Source organism: Sceloporus occidentalis, unplaced genomic scaffold, assembly GCF_023333645.1.
Source record: "Sceloporus occidentalis isolate IW3139 unplaced genomic scaffold, rSceOcc1.0.p SCAF_55, whole genome shotgun sequence".
NCBI classification, from domain to species: domain Eukaryota; kingdom Metazoa; phylum Chordata; class Lepidosauria; order Squamata; family Phrynosomatidae; genus Sceloporus; species Sceloporus occidentalis.
In genome coordinates, this window is record NW_028317035.1 from 4,433,322 (window position 1) to 4,453,964 (window position 20,643).

At 42.0% G+C, this 20,643-nt stretch overlaps 1 protein-coding gene across 1 annotated transcript; it reads left to right on the forward strand.

Moving 5' to 3' along the window:
* The first annotated feature begins 2,247 nt into the window (after positions 1-2,247).
* LOC149287955 (XK-related protein 8-like) lies at positions 2,248-19,936 on the forward strand. The gene is made up of 3 exons (XM_089492296.1): positions 2,248-3,104; positions 18,377-18,576; positions 19,263-19,936. Exons 1-3 carry the CDS (start codon positions 2,248-2,250, stop codon positions 19,934-19,936), a joined length of 1,731 nt encoding a protein of 576 aa, XP_089348422.1.
* The last annotated feature ends 707 nt before the right edge of the window (positions 19,937-20,643 follow it).

Consider the following 20,643-nt stretch of genomic DNA (forward strand, 5'->3'; position numbering starts at 1 on the left):
TACAATCAAAACAATGTCATCTAAAGAAAGCCCTTCTTGTCCTGAAAAAAACAATATCTAATGTGTGTGGGTTCAGTAAACGGGAAAGAAGAAAATTACAGCTAAACACAAGCAGCGCAGAAATGTTAAAAAGGCCATTGTCACAAAGGGTACAAAAAGTAAAATCAGCCTTTGTCTCGAAGGGGTTAAGGGAATGAATATGAGTCATTTTTGGTCCAGAATTTTCATTTTGGTGCATCCCTAATTACAACAAGGACTTTTATGACATTGCATTCTAAATACATAGATATTAATGTGTAGTTGGTCCCTCCTTTGCAGCTATAACAGCTTCGACTCTTCTGGGAAGTCTCGCCACTGATGCTGGACGAGAAGACCTGGCTTACAATCTCCTTTAGGCTAGGTTTCCACTTGGCGTTTTTCTTTCTGGCGTTTTTTCAGTCCTCTTTGGCGTTTTTCTGCTTTTTTGGGCTCTGTGGCAGTTTTTCAAAATCGCAGCATGTTCACACTCTGGCGTTTTTTCAAAGAAATCTTGGCGTTTTTCTCCAATAGAAGTCTATGGGAGAGAAAAAACGCCATGAAAAAGCCATGTGGGTTTATTGCCTTGGCGTTTTTTATGGCGTTTTTTCCACAGTTACAATGCAGAGGATGGACCCAGTATCTGTGTGTCCTACGAGAAATAGGCTGAAAACAAACAGTTTCACACAAAACAAAGTCCTGGACTGGTTCATATTGAATTTTACACCATTTGGAACAAACATGCCATTACAAACAAACATACCCGACGCATCAACTGGATCCTGCGTGCCAAAAGCAACAGCAAACAATTTGCACCATCATTTGGGGCCAATCTTCCTAGAGGAGCAGACATTCGGAATAAAGCATGCCTTACAAACCACAGAAAAGAGACAAAAGGGTCTACCAAGTAAATGACATCGGGGGCAGATACTTGCCATTTATCCTAATCTCTTTTAGCTGGGTGAAACTGCTAACTTGTAAAGGCTGGAAAAACTGCCTAAGGTCAAAAAAAGCAATTTCCACAGAAAGGCTAAAACGCCAGAAAAAACTCCAGAAATAAACGCCAAAATGCTGGAAAATGCAGTGGCAGTTTTCTTGGCGTTTTTCATCAAGAAAAAAAACGCAGGACAAAAACCCAAGTGGAAACCTAGCCTAGGAAGATTGGCCCCAAATGATGGTGCAAATTGTTTGCTGTTGCTTTTGGCACGCAGGATCCAGTTGATGCGTCGGGTATATTTGTTTGTAATGGCATGTTTGTTCCAAATGGTGTAAAATTCAATATGAACCAGTCCAGGACTTTGTTTTGTGTGAAACTGTTTGTTTTCAGCCTATTTCTCGTAGGATACTGGGTCCATCCTCTGCATTGTAACTGTGGAAAAAACGCCATAAAAAACGCCAAGGCAATAAACCCACATGGCTTTTTCATGGTGTTTTTTCTCTCCCATAGACTTCTATTGGAGAAAAACGCCAAGATTTCCTTGAAAAAACGCCAGAGTGTCAACATGCTGCGATTTTGAAAAACTGCCACAGAGCCCAAAAAAACAGAAAAACGCCAAAGAGGACTGAAAAAACGCCAGACAGAAAAACGCCAAGTGGAAATGGCATTTTGCGATTTCCTATTGAAAAACAGCTAACATCTGGCTGCTGCGTTTTTCCACTAAAAAAACGCCAGGTGGCGCTATTGGCGTTTTTAGCATAAAAAAACCAAGTGGAAACCTAGCCTTACAGTTCCTCCTTTGCCATCAAATAAAATGTTTAAACAGTTAAAAAAAAATCAAAAATAAAAAAGACCCGTCATGACACCATGACACCATAAGGGGAACCACCCAGCCGCAAGAAAATGTAAAAAAATATTAATAAAAATGTTTTGTATACTTTATACTGTAGTGTTCCGTGTTTACCTATTCTGTTTCTTCTTAATAGCTGCAACTAAATATTCGTTTCTGTGGGAAAAGTTGTTATAAAACCTTATGGCATGGTTACAGCCCCATTCATTTCTATGTTGCGACTTGGCTGTTTATTTCCCTCGAAACTAACGTACTGTACTAATGCAGTAGGTGTCAGCACAGGAAGTACAGACTGTACACAACACACACTGACCGGCCTGTCTCCAGAGGAGGTGAATACTATGACAGATGTCCACGAGAGCAGCTGAGGCCTTCCTTGCCCTGTGCTAGCCCCACCCACCATCTCCCGATCAGTGCCCCCTACCGGGGGTGCATGGAGCTCGGGATGCCTAGCTGTTTACCTTCCCGGTACCGGTTCTTGGACCTGATATTTGCATTGGTTGGTACCGTGACCTTTCTGCTGGACCTGTCTTCTGACGTGTGGGGAGCGGTGGAGTACTACAGGGCCGGAGATCTGGCCTGGGCCGCCCTGCTGCTCGCCTTTTACGGCTTCTCATCTGTAGCCCTGCAGCTTCTGAGCTGGGGTTGGTTTTGGGTGGACCGGGGGCTGTTCATCGAACCCAGGGATGCCGTTAGTGACCCTCAACTGAAAGAGACACCAGTAAGTCCGAAGAATGAAAAGAATGGGAAACTGTTCGCAGAAGGCGCTGCACTGACACACGGTCATGTTAAAGAAGTGTCGGCGGAAGCTGGGAGGTGCAGTTCGAGCCTGGCAGGGCACGGAGGGGGCAATCGACATATTGATCGTGGGCAAGAAAAGGTAGTAGAGGTGAGCACTGGCTTCCCACCGTCTGTGGAATGGATGCCTGAAGAGGCTGTCCCCACCCAAAAGCTTACAGGGAAACACGCTGTCCCTTCCCGCGGTGACGATACCGCATCTACCCCTGACTATCCAGATGCTGTTGCTTGGAAGGATGATACCGAACACGAACCTGGAGATGCTGGAACTGCCCTGCTGGGACGCGGGCTACCAAATTCTAATACAAGCCACCCCGAGGATAAGTCGGTCTGGGGCTTCCCTGACACCCCGCCTCAGACAGCTAAAGAGACTGAGTTAAAGATGTGTCCCCAACTTTCTTATTCTGAGGACAGCTTCCTTTGGCGCTTTAACACAGCTCTTCCTCTATTCCGCCCTCAGTTACTTGCCATTCTGCACTTACTACAGCTTGGGTACCCGTATAGGTAAGATTATATTAGATAATGCCAGGTTGGAGTATAAGTGGCTAGAATATTAACCAAATTGGTGGCCACATTAAAAATGAATAGAATTGTTTTTTTAACTTAATTTTTTAATTATTTATTTATTAATCCAAATAATAAATACAAATAATCAAATAAATAATGTATTACCACACTCAGCAAAATAGAAAAAAACGATTACCTCCTTTACATTTTTATAACAAGTATAGAACATACCATTTTCCAAAATGTAAGTTTTACCTAATAACGAGACCAGGGGCGTAACTAGACGCCTCAGGGCCTGGGTGCGAGAATCTGTTAAGGGCCCCCCACCCCCTCACCCCCCCAAACAAAATATAATTTTTACCCAACTTTTGGAAAATTTCAACTAATTCAACAAATTCAATTTACATATTGAATCATATCTGTAAAAAAAATCAAAGAAAAAGGGGCGCATGTACAAAGGGCATAATCCAGGGGTGTCCAAGTTTTTTCTGCAGTGGGCCACTTCATCAGAATTGTATACGTGCGCGGGCCGCACTCATTTTTCACTGTGACAAAAAATATGGCCTTTAATAAAATATGCAGAGTAAAATAAAGTAAAATGACACAAAACCTTGACTCTTCCTCTCACTGATTTCTGGGCCTTGAAAGTTTTGCGACTACAAATTCAGGATTCCCTAGATTTATTCTAGGGATGAACTAAAATGAAAATTCTGGACCAAAACATTCAGGGTTCACTTAGCCAAAACCGAAAATGACCCCCACCTTTAAAAATAATAATAAAAACTCACATGTTTAATAAAAGTAGGTAACACACAATTGGACAAAATTAGCAATATGACTTGGCATGATAGGAGTGTGATTGCTGTTAGCCTAGGCAACCAGTAAATGCTGGTACCTAGGCATGATGGGACTGTGCTCGCTGTGATTGCTGTTAGCAATCACACTCCTATCATGCCAAGTCAGCCAGTACATGCTGGTACAGGGTGGCTGTAAGTGATGTGCAGACCCCATACTGCTGGCAGCATCACTACACAAGGGGGGCAGCTAGCTAGGTTTCAGCATGTACTGGCTGACTTGGCATGATAGGAGTGTGATGGCTAACAGTAGTCACAGTCCCATCATGCCTAGGTTCCAGCACTTACACATCCATCCAGTAAATGCTAGAACCTAGGCATGATGGGACTCTGATTGTTGTTAGCAATCACTCCTATCATGCCAAGTCAGCCAATACACGCTGGTACAGGATGGCTGTAAGTGATGTGCAGACCCCATACTGCTGGCAGCATCAATACACAAGGGGGGCTGCTAGCCAGGTTTCAGCATGTACTGGCTGACTTGGCATGATAGGAGTGTGATTGCTAACAGCAATCACAGTCCCATCATGCCTAGGTTCCAGCACTTACACATCCATCCAGTAAATGCTGGAACCTAGGCATTATGGGACTGTGATTGCTGTTAGCAATCACACTCCTATCATGCCAAGTCAGCCAGTACATGCTGGTACAGGGTGGCTGTAAGTGCAGACCCCATACTGCTGGCAGCATCACTACACAAGGGGGGCAGCTGGCCAGGTTTCAGCATGTACTGGCTGACTTGGCATGATAGGAGTGTGATTGCTAACAGCAATCACAGTCCCATCATGCCTAGGTTCCAGCACTTACACATCCATGCTATCACACACACACACACACACACACACACTCATTTATTCATATAATCATTAATTCACAGATTCATTCCCTCAATCACACACACTCATTCAAACACCCTCCCACCCCCTTACCTGCACTGCAGCTCCCTCGATGCCGCTCACAGACTTCAGCAGGGGGCGCGGCCTCTCTCTGCCTTCTCTGCTAAAGCACAGAGGAAGTAGGATGTCACGTGAACTCCGCTTCCTCTGTGCTGTCCAGAAGACCCTCCCACAAGTAAGTAGCAGGGCTTGAGGTGCGGCTCGTGTAAGATCGGTTGCCCGCATGTTGGACGCCCCTGCCTTATTTTAAAAAAAAAAAAAAAAAAAAACGTAAAAAAGATTTCGGGCGGCCCCTTGGCTTGGGCCCCCCTGCCGCCGGGGCCCGGTCGCAGTCGCGACCCCTGCGACCCCGGTAGATCCGCCACTGAACGAGACATCGTCACCCTGGCCAAAATCTGGGGAAACAGTAATTTACCAGCAAAAAATCCTTGGTATGGTGGCTATAGTATATTTTTAGTGCTAGTATTGTACAAACCTGTTTTTTTGTGCGATACTTATTATTCTCCTGGGGCCACCTATTTTTTTTGTACAAACCTGTTTTTTTGCAGCTTTCAGTAATGTGTATAAATGTCCGGTACTTGTTATTCTCCTGGGGCCACCTATTTTTTTTATTATTATTTAAAACATAATAATATTTGACATTTTATTTTTAGTAAACTTTCTTAACCAAATTAATAGGTAAATAATAATTTTGTAACATGTTAATTTTCTGGAGGCCGATAATGTTTATTTGAATCGCAAAATTGCATAAAAAGGATTATCTTGTTTCCTAAATTGTTGCCACATAAATTCTGCAAAGTAATTGTCATGCTCAGCGTACCAGAGAAGAAGCTGTTGCAGGGTAGGACACGGTGTCCACGCAAAAGAAAGCCCATCGTCCTCAAAAGAGTTGAGAACCCTCCAACCTGTTCCCCCTCTGGTTGAGCTCTTTGGGTCCATGAGACTTTCTGATGATCCTCCGAGACCGGGAACAGACTGAAAGGGTACACATGCAGAGTAGTAAAGACAAGCCCATAGTCAGGAAGCCAGAGTTCAAGATAAGCCGTTTCAGTGCCAGGGTCGAGTGACCGGTGTTCAGGATGTTCAGGATAGTGAGGATGAAGCTGGGTTAGAAACAGGAACAACGCTAGAGGACATACTAGTATCAAATATACTATGGCAGGCACAAGTATGACCATCAGAAGGCCAGGACTAGTATATAGGGCTCAATAGGATAATGGGCACCAAATTCAAAAAGAGTGAGGTCACTCCGTTCAGGAGGTGCAACCACGGCCATCTGTGGCATGGCTGAACACAAGGCCCTTCAAGCCAGAAGATACCGGAAAGGGGAGAAGAGGAGCGTTGGAAGCCGCTACAAGAGGACTTGCGCTGGCCTTGGGACAGATATCTCCCTCTACCGCGCTCTGGAGGGGAAGGGTGCCTGGTGACGGTGGGAGGCCTGCCCCAACTTTGGATGAATCGAGAAGTTCCACAATATTTCTTATTACACCTTTTAACTGAACCCCATAATCTCACAATTGCTTGTGTATGAGTACATGTTTCTGGATCGACAAAATAATACTTATGATTTACTGTAAAATCCAGTTCGTAGTCTCATGTAATTTGAGTAAGCATGTTTATCACAACGCTTTTAAGAACAAAATTATTTGGAGTTTGCTTTCCCATGTAAGTTTGGATGGAAGAATTTGTTGTTCCTGAAAAAAAAAAATGATTGTATCTTCAGTGTTAGGTAAATCTTAAATTTCCATTGTAGAACTGTCACTTAACCTTCTTCTGTGACAGTTACAGTTTGAAATAATAATAAATAATAATACACAAGTACTGAATGCACTTTAAAATTTTCATAACCATTTTTACAGTTAGCCCTCTGAAGTGCATAAGTATACCAACTTTACATCTATCTATCTATCTATCTATCTATCTATCTATCTATCTATCTATATTCTTCCCTGCTTATAGAGTTTGAGAAATGTCAACACCGCTCTATATATTGGCTAACATCTGTTAATTTGAAACTGTTTCTTGTAAAAGGTCTGCCCAGGTCTGGAAGTGTCTGATTGCACTTCTGTGTACAACTCTGCTAAAAAAAGGAGCAAGGTTCAAATACAGCTCACACCGTACTCAGAGTACATTTTGAATTATAAATAACTGTAGACTGATGGGTCCCTATTAAATCCTGTTGTGCAACAGAATACATTGGATATTAAAGTGGGTCACAAATAGGTATTGCCCAAGGTGTGGCATGCATTTGTCACGTTTTAGTTCCTCAAATAGCAACATGTGTAACAGGTAACAATCAGCCATTTGAAAAACAAGATTACTTAATTATCAAAATAACTTATTGATGACGATCCAATTTATTCTGAAGTGCTATGCTGTAGTTATTAACGGTTAAATAATCACATTAGTGGCATTAAACTTTTTTGAGTACTATTGCTAAGTATTATTACTTTTATATTCTTTTGTTATTGTCCTATGGTTGTAAAGGAAAAGTAATGTTTTCATTTATTTTTATGTTTTATGTGTGTACCCACCAGTGGCGACTCTAGAAACAATATATAGGGGGGGCACATAAGATACCACAGTCAAACTGGGGGGGCATTAATAATTTCCACCATTAAATCATACCACTGAAAAAACACACACACACACACACATTTATATATATATATATTGCCAAAAGTAATGTGCTATGGAATGATACTTTTGTTATTGGACAATACAATACTTGATCATTCAACATGGGACGCCTGAAGCCACAATTTAGTACGACTAATCCTTGAAATCCTTTAAACAACACAATACCTTAACTTTTCCACTAAATGATTTCAGGGCCTAATATTAGTCCCTGGTGCCGATATATATATATATATATATATATATATATATAAATATAAATATATATATATATAAATATTAGACCCTGCTGCCGATAGCAGGTATAGATCAACACATTAACACACAAACCCAGCTTTGCATGTATAGATCAGTTGAAGGTATAAGGGGGCAAGGAATAACCTAGGGGGGGCAATTGCCCCCCCTTGCCCCCCTGTAGCGACGCCACTGGTACCCACCTACCTCTGCAGTTTGAGAAGTTAGTTCTTGCAACCCAGAAGAATCTTGAAGATTGGGACATAGAAACGATTGCACCCTATATGACACAATGTGTGACACAATCGCATAAATATTGATGCCACAGATGGTGTCATGTGTTTTTCTCAATGCACAAATAAGCAAATTGTGTATTTGCGACAGCACACTGGCTTCACAGACACCACTTCTGACTTAAGGAAGGGCAACACACGACCATAGATAATACTGGGTTGGCTGACTATAAATCACACTGATGAAACTAGAAACACCCATGCAATTCTTATATAACTTTTCCTGCTTTTCACTGTATCCTGCAGAATCCTCCCATGCATTTGCAAAACGGACACAAATTACATTTAAACCGCGCTTCCCATGATATTAATTATACCATGATATAATGGTACAAATACACACAATATCCCCATTATTTCCCTTTATATGCCAAACCAAAAATGTAAGTATAAAAAATATTTTTCTGGAAAGGCCCAACCCCCTTCTACCCTATATATGTAGTTGTAAAAACCATGTAGATTAATCACAGAGCCCATGTAGGTGACAATACACAACATGTCATAATGATACTAAAGAAATCTAGGGTTTTCCACATTTTCACCCTTTTGCCTTAGAGCCACTGGTGCTGGTAATTTTGTGGGTTATGGCTCTGATAACCCTCATCATCGTTTTGCCTTTTTTTATGAATATTTTCTGATAAATAGTTGTGTTTATAATGTTTTTGTTTGTTGGTGGCACAATGTGTGGCAGGAATCAGTCAACAGTATCTGAATGTTGTCAAGGTAATATTGCAATAGGTCGGCTGTAATCATTGAGTGATCTTCATTTTTATTAACTGTTACCATAATAAAATGCAGCAACGCCAGGCTGCCAGCATCGTGCACATGTTCAGGCATCAGATCCGAGATTCTCCCTTCTCCCTTCCTTAATAGGAGCCTCCTCCTCCCGCCCCCGGCAACATCCCGACAATATGACATTTGTCCATAAGATTGCAATTGCATCTAGGGCTGCAACTAACGATTATTTTAATAATCGATTAGTTGGCCGATTATTTTTTCGATTAATCGGATAAAAAAAATAAAAAAAATTTCAATTTAAAATAATGTAATAAAAAACGTACAATTTACACTTTCATCTCTTTATCATAATGGCCTCTCTCTATTCACCTTCTTATTTTACTGACATAATAATAAAAGCTACAAGAACCCAAACACAGTGTTTCTCAAACTAGGTCTTAATACAAAGTTATTAGTAAATATTAATTCATATGTTAACTATTTTTCATATTTAATAAAAACTATGAGAAAAAAGCCTTGTTTACATTTTTTTTATTTACCAAACGGTTATGCACATCTGACCCCCAGCTTGCCACTCTGCCCCCATATATGCCTTATACCTCTTATATGCCAGTGATATGCAACTGAGCCCCCTGATATACCTTTTACCCCAGATATGTTTTATGCCCCCCTGATATGCCTAATATCGATATGCCTTATACCCCCTATATGCCACTGAGCCCCCTGATATACCTTTTACCCCCAGATATGTTTTATGCCCCCCTGATATGCCTAATATCGATATGCCTTATACCCCCTATATGCCCTGAAATTCATAATACCCTCCATACACCACTATAACTCACCCATACACTACTCTGGCTCCTCCCCCTCCCATACACCACTCTGGCTCCTCGCCCTCCCATACACCACTCTGGCTCCTCGCCCTCCCATACACCACTCTGGCTCCTCCCCCCTCCCATACACCACTCTGGCTCCTCCCCCTCCCATACACCACTCAGGCTCCTCCCATACACCACTCTGCCTCCCCCCCATACTCCACTCTGCCTCCTCCCCCCTCCCATACTCCACTCTGCCTCCTCCCCCTCCCATACATCACTTTGGCTCCTCCCCCTCCCATACATCACTTTGCCTCCTCCCCCCTCCCATACTCCACTCTGCCTCCTCCCCCCTCCCATACTCCACTCTGCCTCCTGTAAGCCACGGAGGTTCACAAGACACCAGGGAGCCGGGTAGAGAGGCAGAGTGCCGAATGGTAGGGGGAGGAGCCAGAGTGGTGTATGGGAGGGTGGCTCCCATACACCCCTCTGACTCCTCCCCCCTCCCATACACCGATCTGCCTCTTCCCCCTCCCATACATCACTTTGGCTCCTCCCCCTCCCATACACCACTTTGGCCCCTCCCCCTCCAATACTCCACTCTGCCTCCTCCCCCCTCCCATACTCCACTCTGCCTCCTGTCAGCCACGGAGGTTCACAAGACACCAGGGAGCCGGGTAGAGAGGCAGAGTGCCGAATGGTAGGGGGAGGAGCCAGAGTGGTGTATGGGAGGGTGGCTCCCATACACCCCTCTGACTCCTCCCCCCTCCCATACACCGATCTGCCTCCTCCCCCTCCCATACATCACTCTGGCTCCTCCCCCTCCCATACACCACTTTGGCTCCTCCCATACACCACTTTGGCCCCTCCCCCCTCCAATACACCACTCTGCCTCCTCCCCCCTCCCATACACCACTCTGCCTCCTCCCCCTCCCATACATCACTTTGCCTCCTTCCCCCTCCCATATACCACTTTGCCCCCTCCCATACTCCACTCTGCCTCCTCCCCCTCCCATACATCACTTTGCCTCCTCCCCCCTCCCATACTCCACTCTGCCTCCTCCCCCCCTCCCATACTCCACTCTGCCTCCTGTCAGCCACGGAGGTTCACAAGACACCAGGGAGCCGGGTAGAGAGGCAGAGTGCCGTATGGGAGGGAGAGGAGCCAGAGTGGTGTGTGGGAGGGTGGCTCCCATACACCCCTCTGACTCCTCCCCCCTCCCATACACCGTTCTGCCTCTCTACCCGGCTCCGTTACTGACAGGAACTTTCACTGCAGCTTCATAGAAGCCTCAGCGTAAGTGAAGGTGAGTAACGGAGGCTGTCTGTGCGATGCAGACCCCCACCGGCTGACAGAGAGGATGATCCTCTGTCAGCCGGTGGGGGTCTAAACTATTCGCACAGACAGCCTCCGTTACTGCCCTTCACTTACGCTGAGGCTTCTATGAAGTCAGTAACGGAGCCGGGTAGAGAGGCAGAGTGATGTATGGGAGGGGGGAGGAGTCAGAGGGGTGTATGGGAGGGGGAGAGAGACGGAAGTGAGAGACCGGCCGACAGTGAGGGGAATCCAGGTCCCCTGCAGCGTTGCGGGGGATCTGGATTCTAGTGTTATAATCCGATCTCTGTTTGAGGTCGGATTATAATTTTTATAATCTATAAAAATCGATTCGATTAATCGATAATGAAAATCGTTGACAACGATTTTCATTATCGATTATTATCGATTTTATCGATTAGTTGTTTCAGCCCTAATTGCATCCATGATTGCACACATCCACGATTGCCAGGCAAATGTTTCTTCATAAATTTGTGTCGTAGACACTTTATTAATGATTTCTGATATAGAAGGGACAGTCTCAGACTTCCAATACTTGGCGATGCTGGATTTAGTTGCTATGGCAATATGGCAAAGCGGTGTTCTGATGTCTTTATCAATTTTATCTAGGTTAATATTCAATAGGTGCAACTCAGGTGTCCATCTAACTTTACTCTGAGATAGGAGATGTAAAAGCATATTGAGATCTTTTCGTAGCTTATATAGTTTTGGGCGTTCCCAAAAGATGTGTTTGAGAGATCCCTTGCCTCCGCATTTCCTCCAACACTTGGAGGAACAGTTCTGATACATTGTGTGGAGTTATGCGCTATACATTTTGTGGCTCATTTGAATTGGTCTAGAGCTCTAGACCACATTTCTTGTGTAATAGTCAAGTCTAATTCTTTCTCCCATTTCTTCCTATACTCTAGAGGGCATATGAATATATCCTCAAATAAACTGTTTTTGTGGAAAACTTGTCCAGAAGATCTGAAGGCAGCTCAATAATGTTCCATAATAAATGTGGAAGAGAACTTGTGGCTGAAGGGAATTTATGGAGGTGTGCCTTAATGTCGTTGTATACTTGGATATCCGATTCCGGTATATTAAACTTCTGACAAAGTGTATTGAAAGGGAGCAGTTTACTTCCTGTCATTAGGTCAGAGATGTGCCTAATGTTAAATTGAGCCCATTTTTCAATGGATCCTTGTCTCATAAACCACTTTAATGATTGGAAAGGTATGTTTGTTATTGATCTCATGTCCGAAGAGGGGCATTTCCGTCTGCCAGCATCCCAGACTTTTAGAGTTGCTGAAACAATGGGGTTTGGTTTAAAGTTTAGGTTGTTAAACTTATGAGTGTTCAGCACTAGATGCTTCCAATCATGAATATTATATAACTCGCTCTCTAGAGAAACCCAGTTCTTTCTAACTGCTAGAGGTCTGAACCATTCAAGAGACTGCTTCAAGAGATTCGAATTATAATAAACCAATAAATTTGGAATGTTTAGTCCTCCATGGGAGTATTTTCTGGATAAGACTAATCTAGAGATTCTTGGTTTCGATGAGTCCCAAATAAATTTGGACATCTGCGTCTGGAGTTTGGTGATAAGTGTTTTGGGGACATTTAATGGGATAGTTCTAAAGAGGTAATTTATCTTTGGAAACACCATCATTTTATACAAATTGATCCTGCCTAACCAGCTCCATCCCTGTGATTCATATGTTTTTAATTCTGTTTGTATTTCAGAATTGCACACCAAGAAAAAAAAATTCTAAACAAACCCTTATATTATAAACATTCATCGAGCATTCGTACCTAGGTCAAAGCACCGGGCTAAAACAGGACCTCTGTGCGGCCATCGCCGCGCCGGGGCACTAAGATTCAACACGGAACTAATCCTTAATTCGTTTCTCAACGAATCATAATGCCAAAGTAAATAACTACATGAATAAAAATTATTACAAGTGAATAAATGTAAAGTGCATATCGTGCTAGGCTAAAGGCTTTATTAAAGTGCATGAATATGTAAACCTAGATGTATCACTTCTATAAATTATTATGAAATGCATATTTGTTAATAAATAATTGTGCAAAATTTATATCAGTGTAAATAATCAATTGGTCATATAAATGAATAAAGAATATTTGTGTAATAATAAATTTAAGTGAAAATTATAATTAAAAAATAAATAATCAAATACAATAGTGACAAAACAATATCAGTATTAATGACCAATTATACATATACTATATAATAAAAAATAGTGCATGAGTTGAAAATAAATACAAAAATTAATCAATTGTAATATTGACATATCAATTGTCTCATCTTATCATGTTTACTCAATTCTCTTGATGTTAATCCTATATATATTTTAGGGCCTCCACAGGTTGCATAGTAAATTACATTTCTGGTGCTGCAGGATATGTATTGGCGGATAGAATATTCACGAGATCCGTCTGCTGATTTAAACGTGTTGGCCCGAACTGTATTTTTACACGCTACACAATCACCACAGGGATAACATCCTAACCGTGGATTTGTTGTTCCAAACAATTGTTGATTTTTTGCTACATAGTGGCTTCTAACTAGTAGGTCCTTTAGGTTGTTACCTCTTCTTGCAGTAAAGGAAACCCCTTCTGGGATCACAGACACCAAAATTGGATTTGTTTTAAGGACTCCCCAATGTTTTCTTATAGCTTCTTGCATATGTTCCCACTGACAATTATATGTTGATATAAATCTAGCTGTGTTATGTTTATCCTTATTCCTCTTCTTTTGTTGATTTTGTAGAAAATTTTGCCTTGATTCTTTTTTTGCTCTTCTATACCCTTGCTTAATGCATCTCTTGCTATAGCCACGTTCAATAAATCTTTTTGTTAGATCTGTACTTTGATTTTCAAATTTAACTTCTGTTAAGTAGATTCTCCTCATCCGGAGAAATTGGCCCACTGGTATCGCTCTAACTGAGGACCTAATATGAGCGGAATAAGCATGCAGTAATGAGTTAGTAGATGTAACTTTTCGGAAAACATCTGTCTCCAGACTACCATCATGTTGTCTTTCTATTTTAAGATCCAAAAAATCTACCTGTTGATAACTGTAGATGTAGGTTAATTTTACATTGATGTCGTTAGTGTTGAGGATTGTCATGAAGGATTCCAAATCAGACACCGATCCCTGCCAAATAAATAAAATATCGTCAATATAGGAATATAGGGCTGGAAAATTTACGCCTGGAATATCTTTAATGTCTTTAGTGATGGTAATACCTAAGAATTTTAGACCTACATCATTCCATTTGTACTCGAGAGAGTCTTTCAGTTTTTTGACCATAGTCTCTGTGGTGGTGATATTGAGAATTTGTGATTTGCTACTATTCACCTTGTGGTACGAGACTCTACTAAATTTGTTTAATTCCTTTTGGATTTCTGGAAGAGATCCCTCTGGATCAGATACTAAAAGTAGGACATCATCCGCAAACATACTGAGCTTGCTGTGTCCTTCTTGGTGTTGGAATCCTATTATTTTGCTGTTTTGTCTAATTGAGCATGCAAGGGGTTCAAGTGCTAATATAAAAAGTAGTGGCGAAAGTGGGCAGCCCTGTCTTGTCCCGTTAGAGATTTCAAAGTTTGAGGAATAGTTCCTGTTTGTACATATTCTCGCTGAGGGAGAGGAGTACAACGAGAAGATTGCACGAATCACTCTATCAGAAAGACCGAAGGCATTCAGGGTTTTCCCCAGATATCCCCAGTGGACTCTGTCGAACGCCTTCTCTGCATCCAAGGATAGGAGCAGAGAACGCGTTCTTGCCCCACCAGCCCATGACAGCAGATCCAGCACCCTCCTAGTATCATCCGATGCCTGACGCCCGGGGGTGAATCCCACTTGGTCAGTGTGGAATATATGTGGGGTAATCTGTTGCAGCCTTGATGCTAACAATTTGGTGTATATTTTTACATCCTGGTTAAGGAGGGAAATAGGTCTTAGATTAGCAGGTTGGTCAGGTGATTTACCAGGTTTGGGCAGGGTAATAATCGTGGCGTTTAGCATGTCTTTTGGAAATTGGCCAGAAGAGAATGCATGATTAAACAAGCTTAATAGAAAGGGTGTGAGCACGTCACAATATGTTTGATAATATTCTGCTATATATCCATCAGGACCGGGTGATTTATTCTTTTTAAAATTTTTAGTCTATTTGATTTTAAATTCTGAAATCGGTTCCTCTAGGATCTTTAATTGGTCTGATGCAACTTGTGGGATTTTACATGTTGATAGGTAGCTAGTAATGTCCGCTTCGTTTGGTTGGGGTGTACTGGAGTCCTCTTTTAAGTTATATAGTTTCCTATAGAATAGGGCAATCTCCTCAGCAATCTCCTTTGGGTGGAAAATTTTTGTATTGTCAGTTTTGTTTATTAAATGAGGGATTCTTGATTTTATTCTAAAACCTTTTGCTCTTTGACAGGTAAGTTTAGAGGGTTTATTGATATGTGCATAGTATATTGATTTCATCTTCCTATTATGCCTGTCAAATTCTCCTGACATTAGGTAGTGGAGTTTGAGTCTTTCATCTCTGTTTTTATCGGAGAATCAGGGGATTGTTCTTTTTGTGAAGTGACTCAAGGGACCTCACTTTTGACAGTGTGTCAGACAGTACTTTTTTTATTTGAGTCGATAAGGTTGAAAGTAATAGTATATTTAATCGCTATAATGACACCTGCTTTTTTCCTTTCTGCACAGCTATTGAAAATATGAGGAAATTATTTATTTTTGAGTATGGGATGGTCTTTATCTCTAAAGTGGGACTCCTGAATGCATACCACATCTACGTTAGACTTTTTCACTTCATTCCATAGGAATGCTCATTTTTTAGGGGAGTTTAGACCTCTTTGACATTAGATTGATAGCCATGTTGATGCCGAACTGTCGTCCTGAACTTAATCCGGATCACAGATGGGAATCTGTGTTTTTTGAGTTGTGTGCTCAGTGCGAGCTTACCTTGGTCCCTGTCGAGCAGGGGAGGAGGGAACGAACGGACGTCCAAGCTGAAAGTAGAGTAGATAAGTGCTAGGCGAGATCAATTAAGGTAGTCAAACAATTTCAAAGGTGCAGTATCAAAGTATTCGACCTAAAGAAAAACAACTTAAACAGAGAGATGCTTAGTAAGCTATTTCAAGTTTCAGGTAATGAACTTTAACGTGATGGTAAGAAGAATCATGTAAAGTGATAGGTAGATAACTTAGTGAGGCAGCAAAAGCTGCACAGAACCTGGAGGGAAAGGTTCCTAGAAAGTAAGGAGACAGTAATAAAATAACATAACAGGGAGTCGGGAGCCGTCTCGGTATTATCCTGGTAGGACTTGTAACTATATTGTTATTTAGTACTAAATGGGAAGGGATGAAGGAGGTGGGGGAGGGATGGAGGGGGTTATGGTGGGGGGGCATAGTAGAGTAGAGAGCGGGTCATTTTCAAGAGAGGTTTCCGCCCGGTCCGAGTCTACTTCAAAGGTCGAGTGGTATCTAGGTTTTTGCTTGACAGGGTTGTCTGTGGTAGTCGAATCATCAGACAAAGCTACTTTATCCACCATTTCTCCGTCCAGCAAAGACAGCGGTTCAAGACGGTTATTAGAGTTTGGTTTATAGTTTGATGTTGGGCCGCTCAGTGGCAGGATTGTCTCTCTTTTGGGGGTTTTGTGAGGCTTGTTGGTGTCTGGTACTTTTTCTAGGGGTTGAAAGATTCATTCTGTGGTGTCCCGCGATAGGGGTAGTGTTGTATATAGACTTGCTGGTAGGCTTGTTTGTCAGCTTTCTTTGTTGAGTCGTCCCAGTGGGTTCATGTTTGTTCAAGTAGGCAGCTGTGGATTATGCCAGAGTAACTCCGCTGACCCCCAGCATGAGGTGCTGTTAACAGTCTTTCAGTAATATTTCTCGGCACCTATCGGTTCTAGTCTACAGCTCGTCGCTCCTATCCGTTCACAGGCTTTACTATTCAGCAGTTAGCTTGCAAAGCAGTTGTAGCCGGGACCTGGGGACCCAAGATGGCCGCGATAACCTACCTCCGCGGTGTCCTCACGCTGCAGCTCGTCTCTCTTCCTCTTTCGTGGGCTTTATCAGTCAGCAACCAGTAATTAAAAGCAGTCACTTCAGGACCTTAGGTTCATGCAGTGAAGAACCGGAGGGACATCACATCGGCCACTATAAGCCAGGGCTCAGTAGATTCTCGGGCCGATGCTGTGGGGAAGGTCTGATACAGCCCGGGGCGACTATGTCAGCAGGCTTCCGTACGTAACGGCAGTCAGGCACTCAGATCAGTGTGGCTTTGCAGCGACAGTCAGGCACACAGAGCAGTTTATTTAGACTTTACAGTTTATGGTAGCTATAGTAGCGTAGCAGAGTTTACCTCATTTCTGAGTTAGCCTAGGCACGTCATGGAGTCGCAAGATGGCCGCGACATTCCTCCTCAGCCGTTTCCCGCCTCTGCTGTTGTCTCCTGCTTCTCTCTCTGCAGTGGAGAAGCCTGCCCGCTTCAGAGAGCTATAACGTCAAAATTCAGTCGATTTGGGCGAGAGATGTGTCAAAACACTCCTCTTTCTTTCCCCTATCCGAGGGTATGCTTTGTGTTCTTATAATCCAGGTATTAAAGGCTTTGGAGTTGCTTTTTTGGACGGCTCAGCCAGAGCTCACTCTAGTTACGTCCACACACCATCGGCTCTCGATTTTAATGTAACCCTGAGGCTTCTGTGTACTGTTGAAGTCTCATATGTACATTTATGCAAGGCATGGGCGTAACCCCACTTTATACAGAACATTTTTTTATTGTGCAGACACTTAAAACTATCGTGGAGAGGGATTACGCAGATTAAGCATATAAAATATGTTAAATCCCACTTGGGTGTGATACACTGGTGTAACTACAGGGGTTGCAGCGGTCACAGCTGTCACGGGACCTGTGCCAGTGGGACCACTACGATCCCTTGTTCCTGTCTCCTCGTACTGGTTCAAGATTGTTTAGAAAGGGCCTGGTGCAGTCCAGGTCGGAAGGGCCCTTTCTAAACTAAACAGGGAGACAGGAATGATGAAACCAAGGCTGCTGGCATGGTGTGGGAGCAGCGGGAGATAAAGCTGATGGAGCGGTAAGAGGTAAGCAGGGGCGGAAGGTTGTATGTATACGTATGTATGTGAGCATGGATGTGTACTCTTTGCACTAGGGCCCTGTGCTTTCTAGTGCATGAAAGGTCTCACAGAATGTGAGTGACTACACAAATATTTCAGAGTATATTTACTAATGCAGGACCTCTTTAATAGTAGTTCTCCTGGGGAATCTTGATTGGCATATTTGAATCAATAAGAGTTCTTGAAATTCAACTCACTACAGAAGGAACATACAGGGGATGACTCTTCATCCACACTCATTCTTTAGTGAATAAACTCTTTTGTGTCACTGATCATGTATAAAAACACTGCTCTCTCTTTTTCTGTACCAGGTGTATTCATTCTTTAGAGGTTGGTGTAACTGCATACATGAATAAAGATCATGATTCTAGGCATTATCAAGAATATGCCTACCTGCTCACTCACGATATAAGTATGATGCGGCTTATAGAGACCTTCATGGAGAACACACCTCAACTCATCCTTCTGTTGTACATACTGATACAAAGAGGCGTGATACATACCTTTCAATGTGAGTATACATTGTGCAATGATACAGACATTGACATGAAATTAGGGACTACGATGTATCTTTTACATACATTTTAATATTTGGCTGATTTTTCATATATAGGTGTGCCTGTATGCATGTGTGTGTGTGTGTGTATATATATATATATATATATATATTCTTGTATATTTCTAAAAACTTTATTATGAAAGTAAAATTTGTATGCTAGAGTATTCATTTTAACAACTTAACGACACCAGCAGCGTCACCATGACATCATAAGGGTTCATCATAAGTTCCAAGAAAATTTAAAAATAGGTGCTCAGATACCTCAAGTACAAAAGGGTAGTACCTAATCGTTATAAATCAGCTATGCCTCCATTTAGTGCAGTTCCTGGCATCAAAATTGATTTAATAGGATTCACCCCCTTGCAGTTTGTACAGTATTTCCATGCTGCTACCCCTAATTCTTTTTTGATTTTAAACCAAATATGTTGATTGGTAAAACAAAAAAGCAATGTAATGTAAATGTCATTTAGTTTTTCTAAAAGCTACCATTTAAATCTAGTTTCAATTCCCACAGATTCTTATAATTCGTTAGCCTATCCTACAAGTGACTTGCCTCACCAACTGCAATAGTTAAGATTTGAAATAGAAGTATTGAGAGTATAGGGATATTGTCTAAAAATCATCTCTTTTTATTGTAGATTTCGGCATTTGCATAGCATTTATTTCTATAAGCTGGGCCTTATTAGACTACCACCAATCTCTGAGGTTGTTCCTAAGAGATAAACAGAAGCTGAGCATATACTCTTCGTTTGTGTACTTCCTGTGGAACTTCCTTATCATCTTCTCTCGGATTGGGTGCATCACGCTGTTTACATCAGTCTTCCATTGTTGGATTGCACTACACTTTTTTCTCCTCTGGGGTTCCTTCTTTTTTTGGGCATGGCTACAAGACACCAACTTCATGGAGAATGGGACCTTTGAACATTTTTATAGAGCCATTGTAGCTGTAATCCTATACTTCTCCTGGTTCAACATTGCTGATGGGAGAACACTGTACAGGTGTATTATATACTATATTTTTCTTATGACCGACAGCATGATTCTGCTCCTTTCATGGAATTATTTAAGGCTTCCATCTGTTCTAGATGCATATGATAAGTATGTTAACCTGGCTGTTGGGTTAGCATTCTTTGTAGGCCATCTGTTGAGGCTGCTGTACTACAAGTCAATGCACCCCAATGTTGGGCATAAGCCTGAAAAGTTTAGGGATGAACACGATGGTATAACTAATGCAGGTGTAAGAAACTTGAGCGTGCTTGCACAAAGTTGGCAGTTGTCAGCTGCAAATCAAAGGATTCTGCATACATGGTAGCAAATGCATAACACATTGAATCTTTCAACTACATGACTGCTATGCATTGTGAAATGCCAACTCACCCCTTTTTAATAGATAGGGAGATCAGGGAAAGGTGCAATTTTCCTGCAAACTCACAGTAATCACCAATTAAGGGGAAAAACAATCTTGTTGCGGGGGGGGGGGGCATTTGCTGTTTTAATTAACTAAAGGAGGAGTTGTGATTTCAACTCTCTTACTGCCAACACTGAAAGGTTTGGAAGGCTTTTTCCAGCAAGAATGACTGGCCCTGCATAATGAATCATTCAATGGGTGAGGATACTGAGGAACTCTCGCTTGAAATCCCTAAGCATTATATAGGGCCAGTCAAGCTGTTTCTACAGCAGAAGTTCACTGGCGTTTGTTTGCCTTACTGTATTGGGGCTTATTCACTAAAGTGAGAGTTGACGAGAGTTTGCGGGAAAGATAATTTAATGATTGATTGTAGAGTTGCACTGCAATTCCCATATTGGTGTATAGATATAGTTTGCATAAAGAGAATAAGTGTGTTAAGTATTCACTCCCTAACCTATTAAATCCATACTTAATACTAAGTATACCACTCCTTAAGATCTGGCATTACATATAAGCAGATGTGATTGCGCATGTAAACACAACTGCAATAGCAGCATCAGGATCCACTGAATGATGGGGTGAATGGGGTTTATTTTTAACACAGTTCTTAT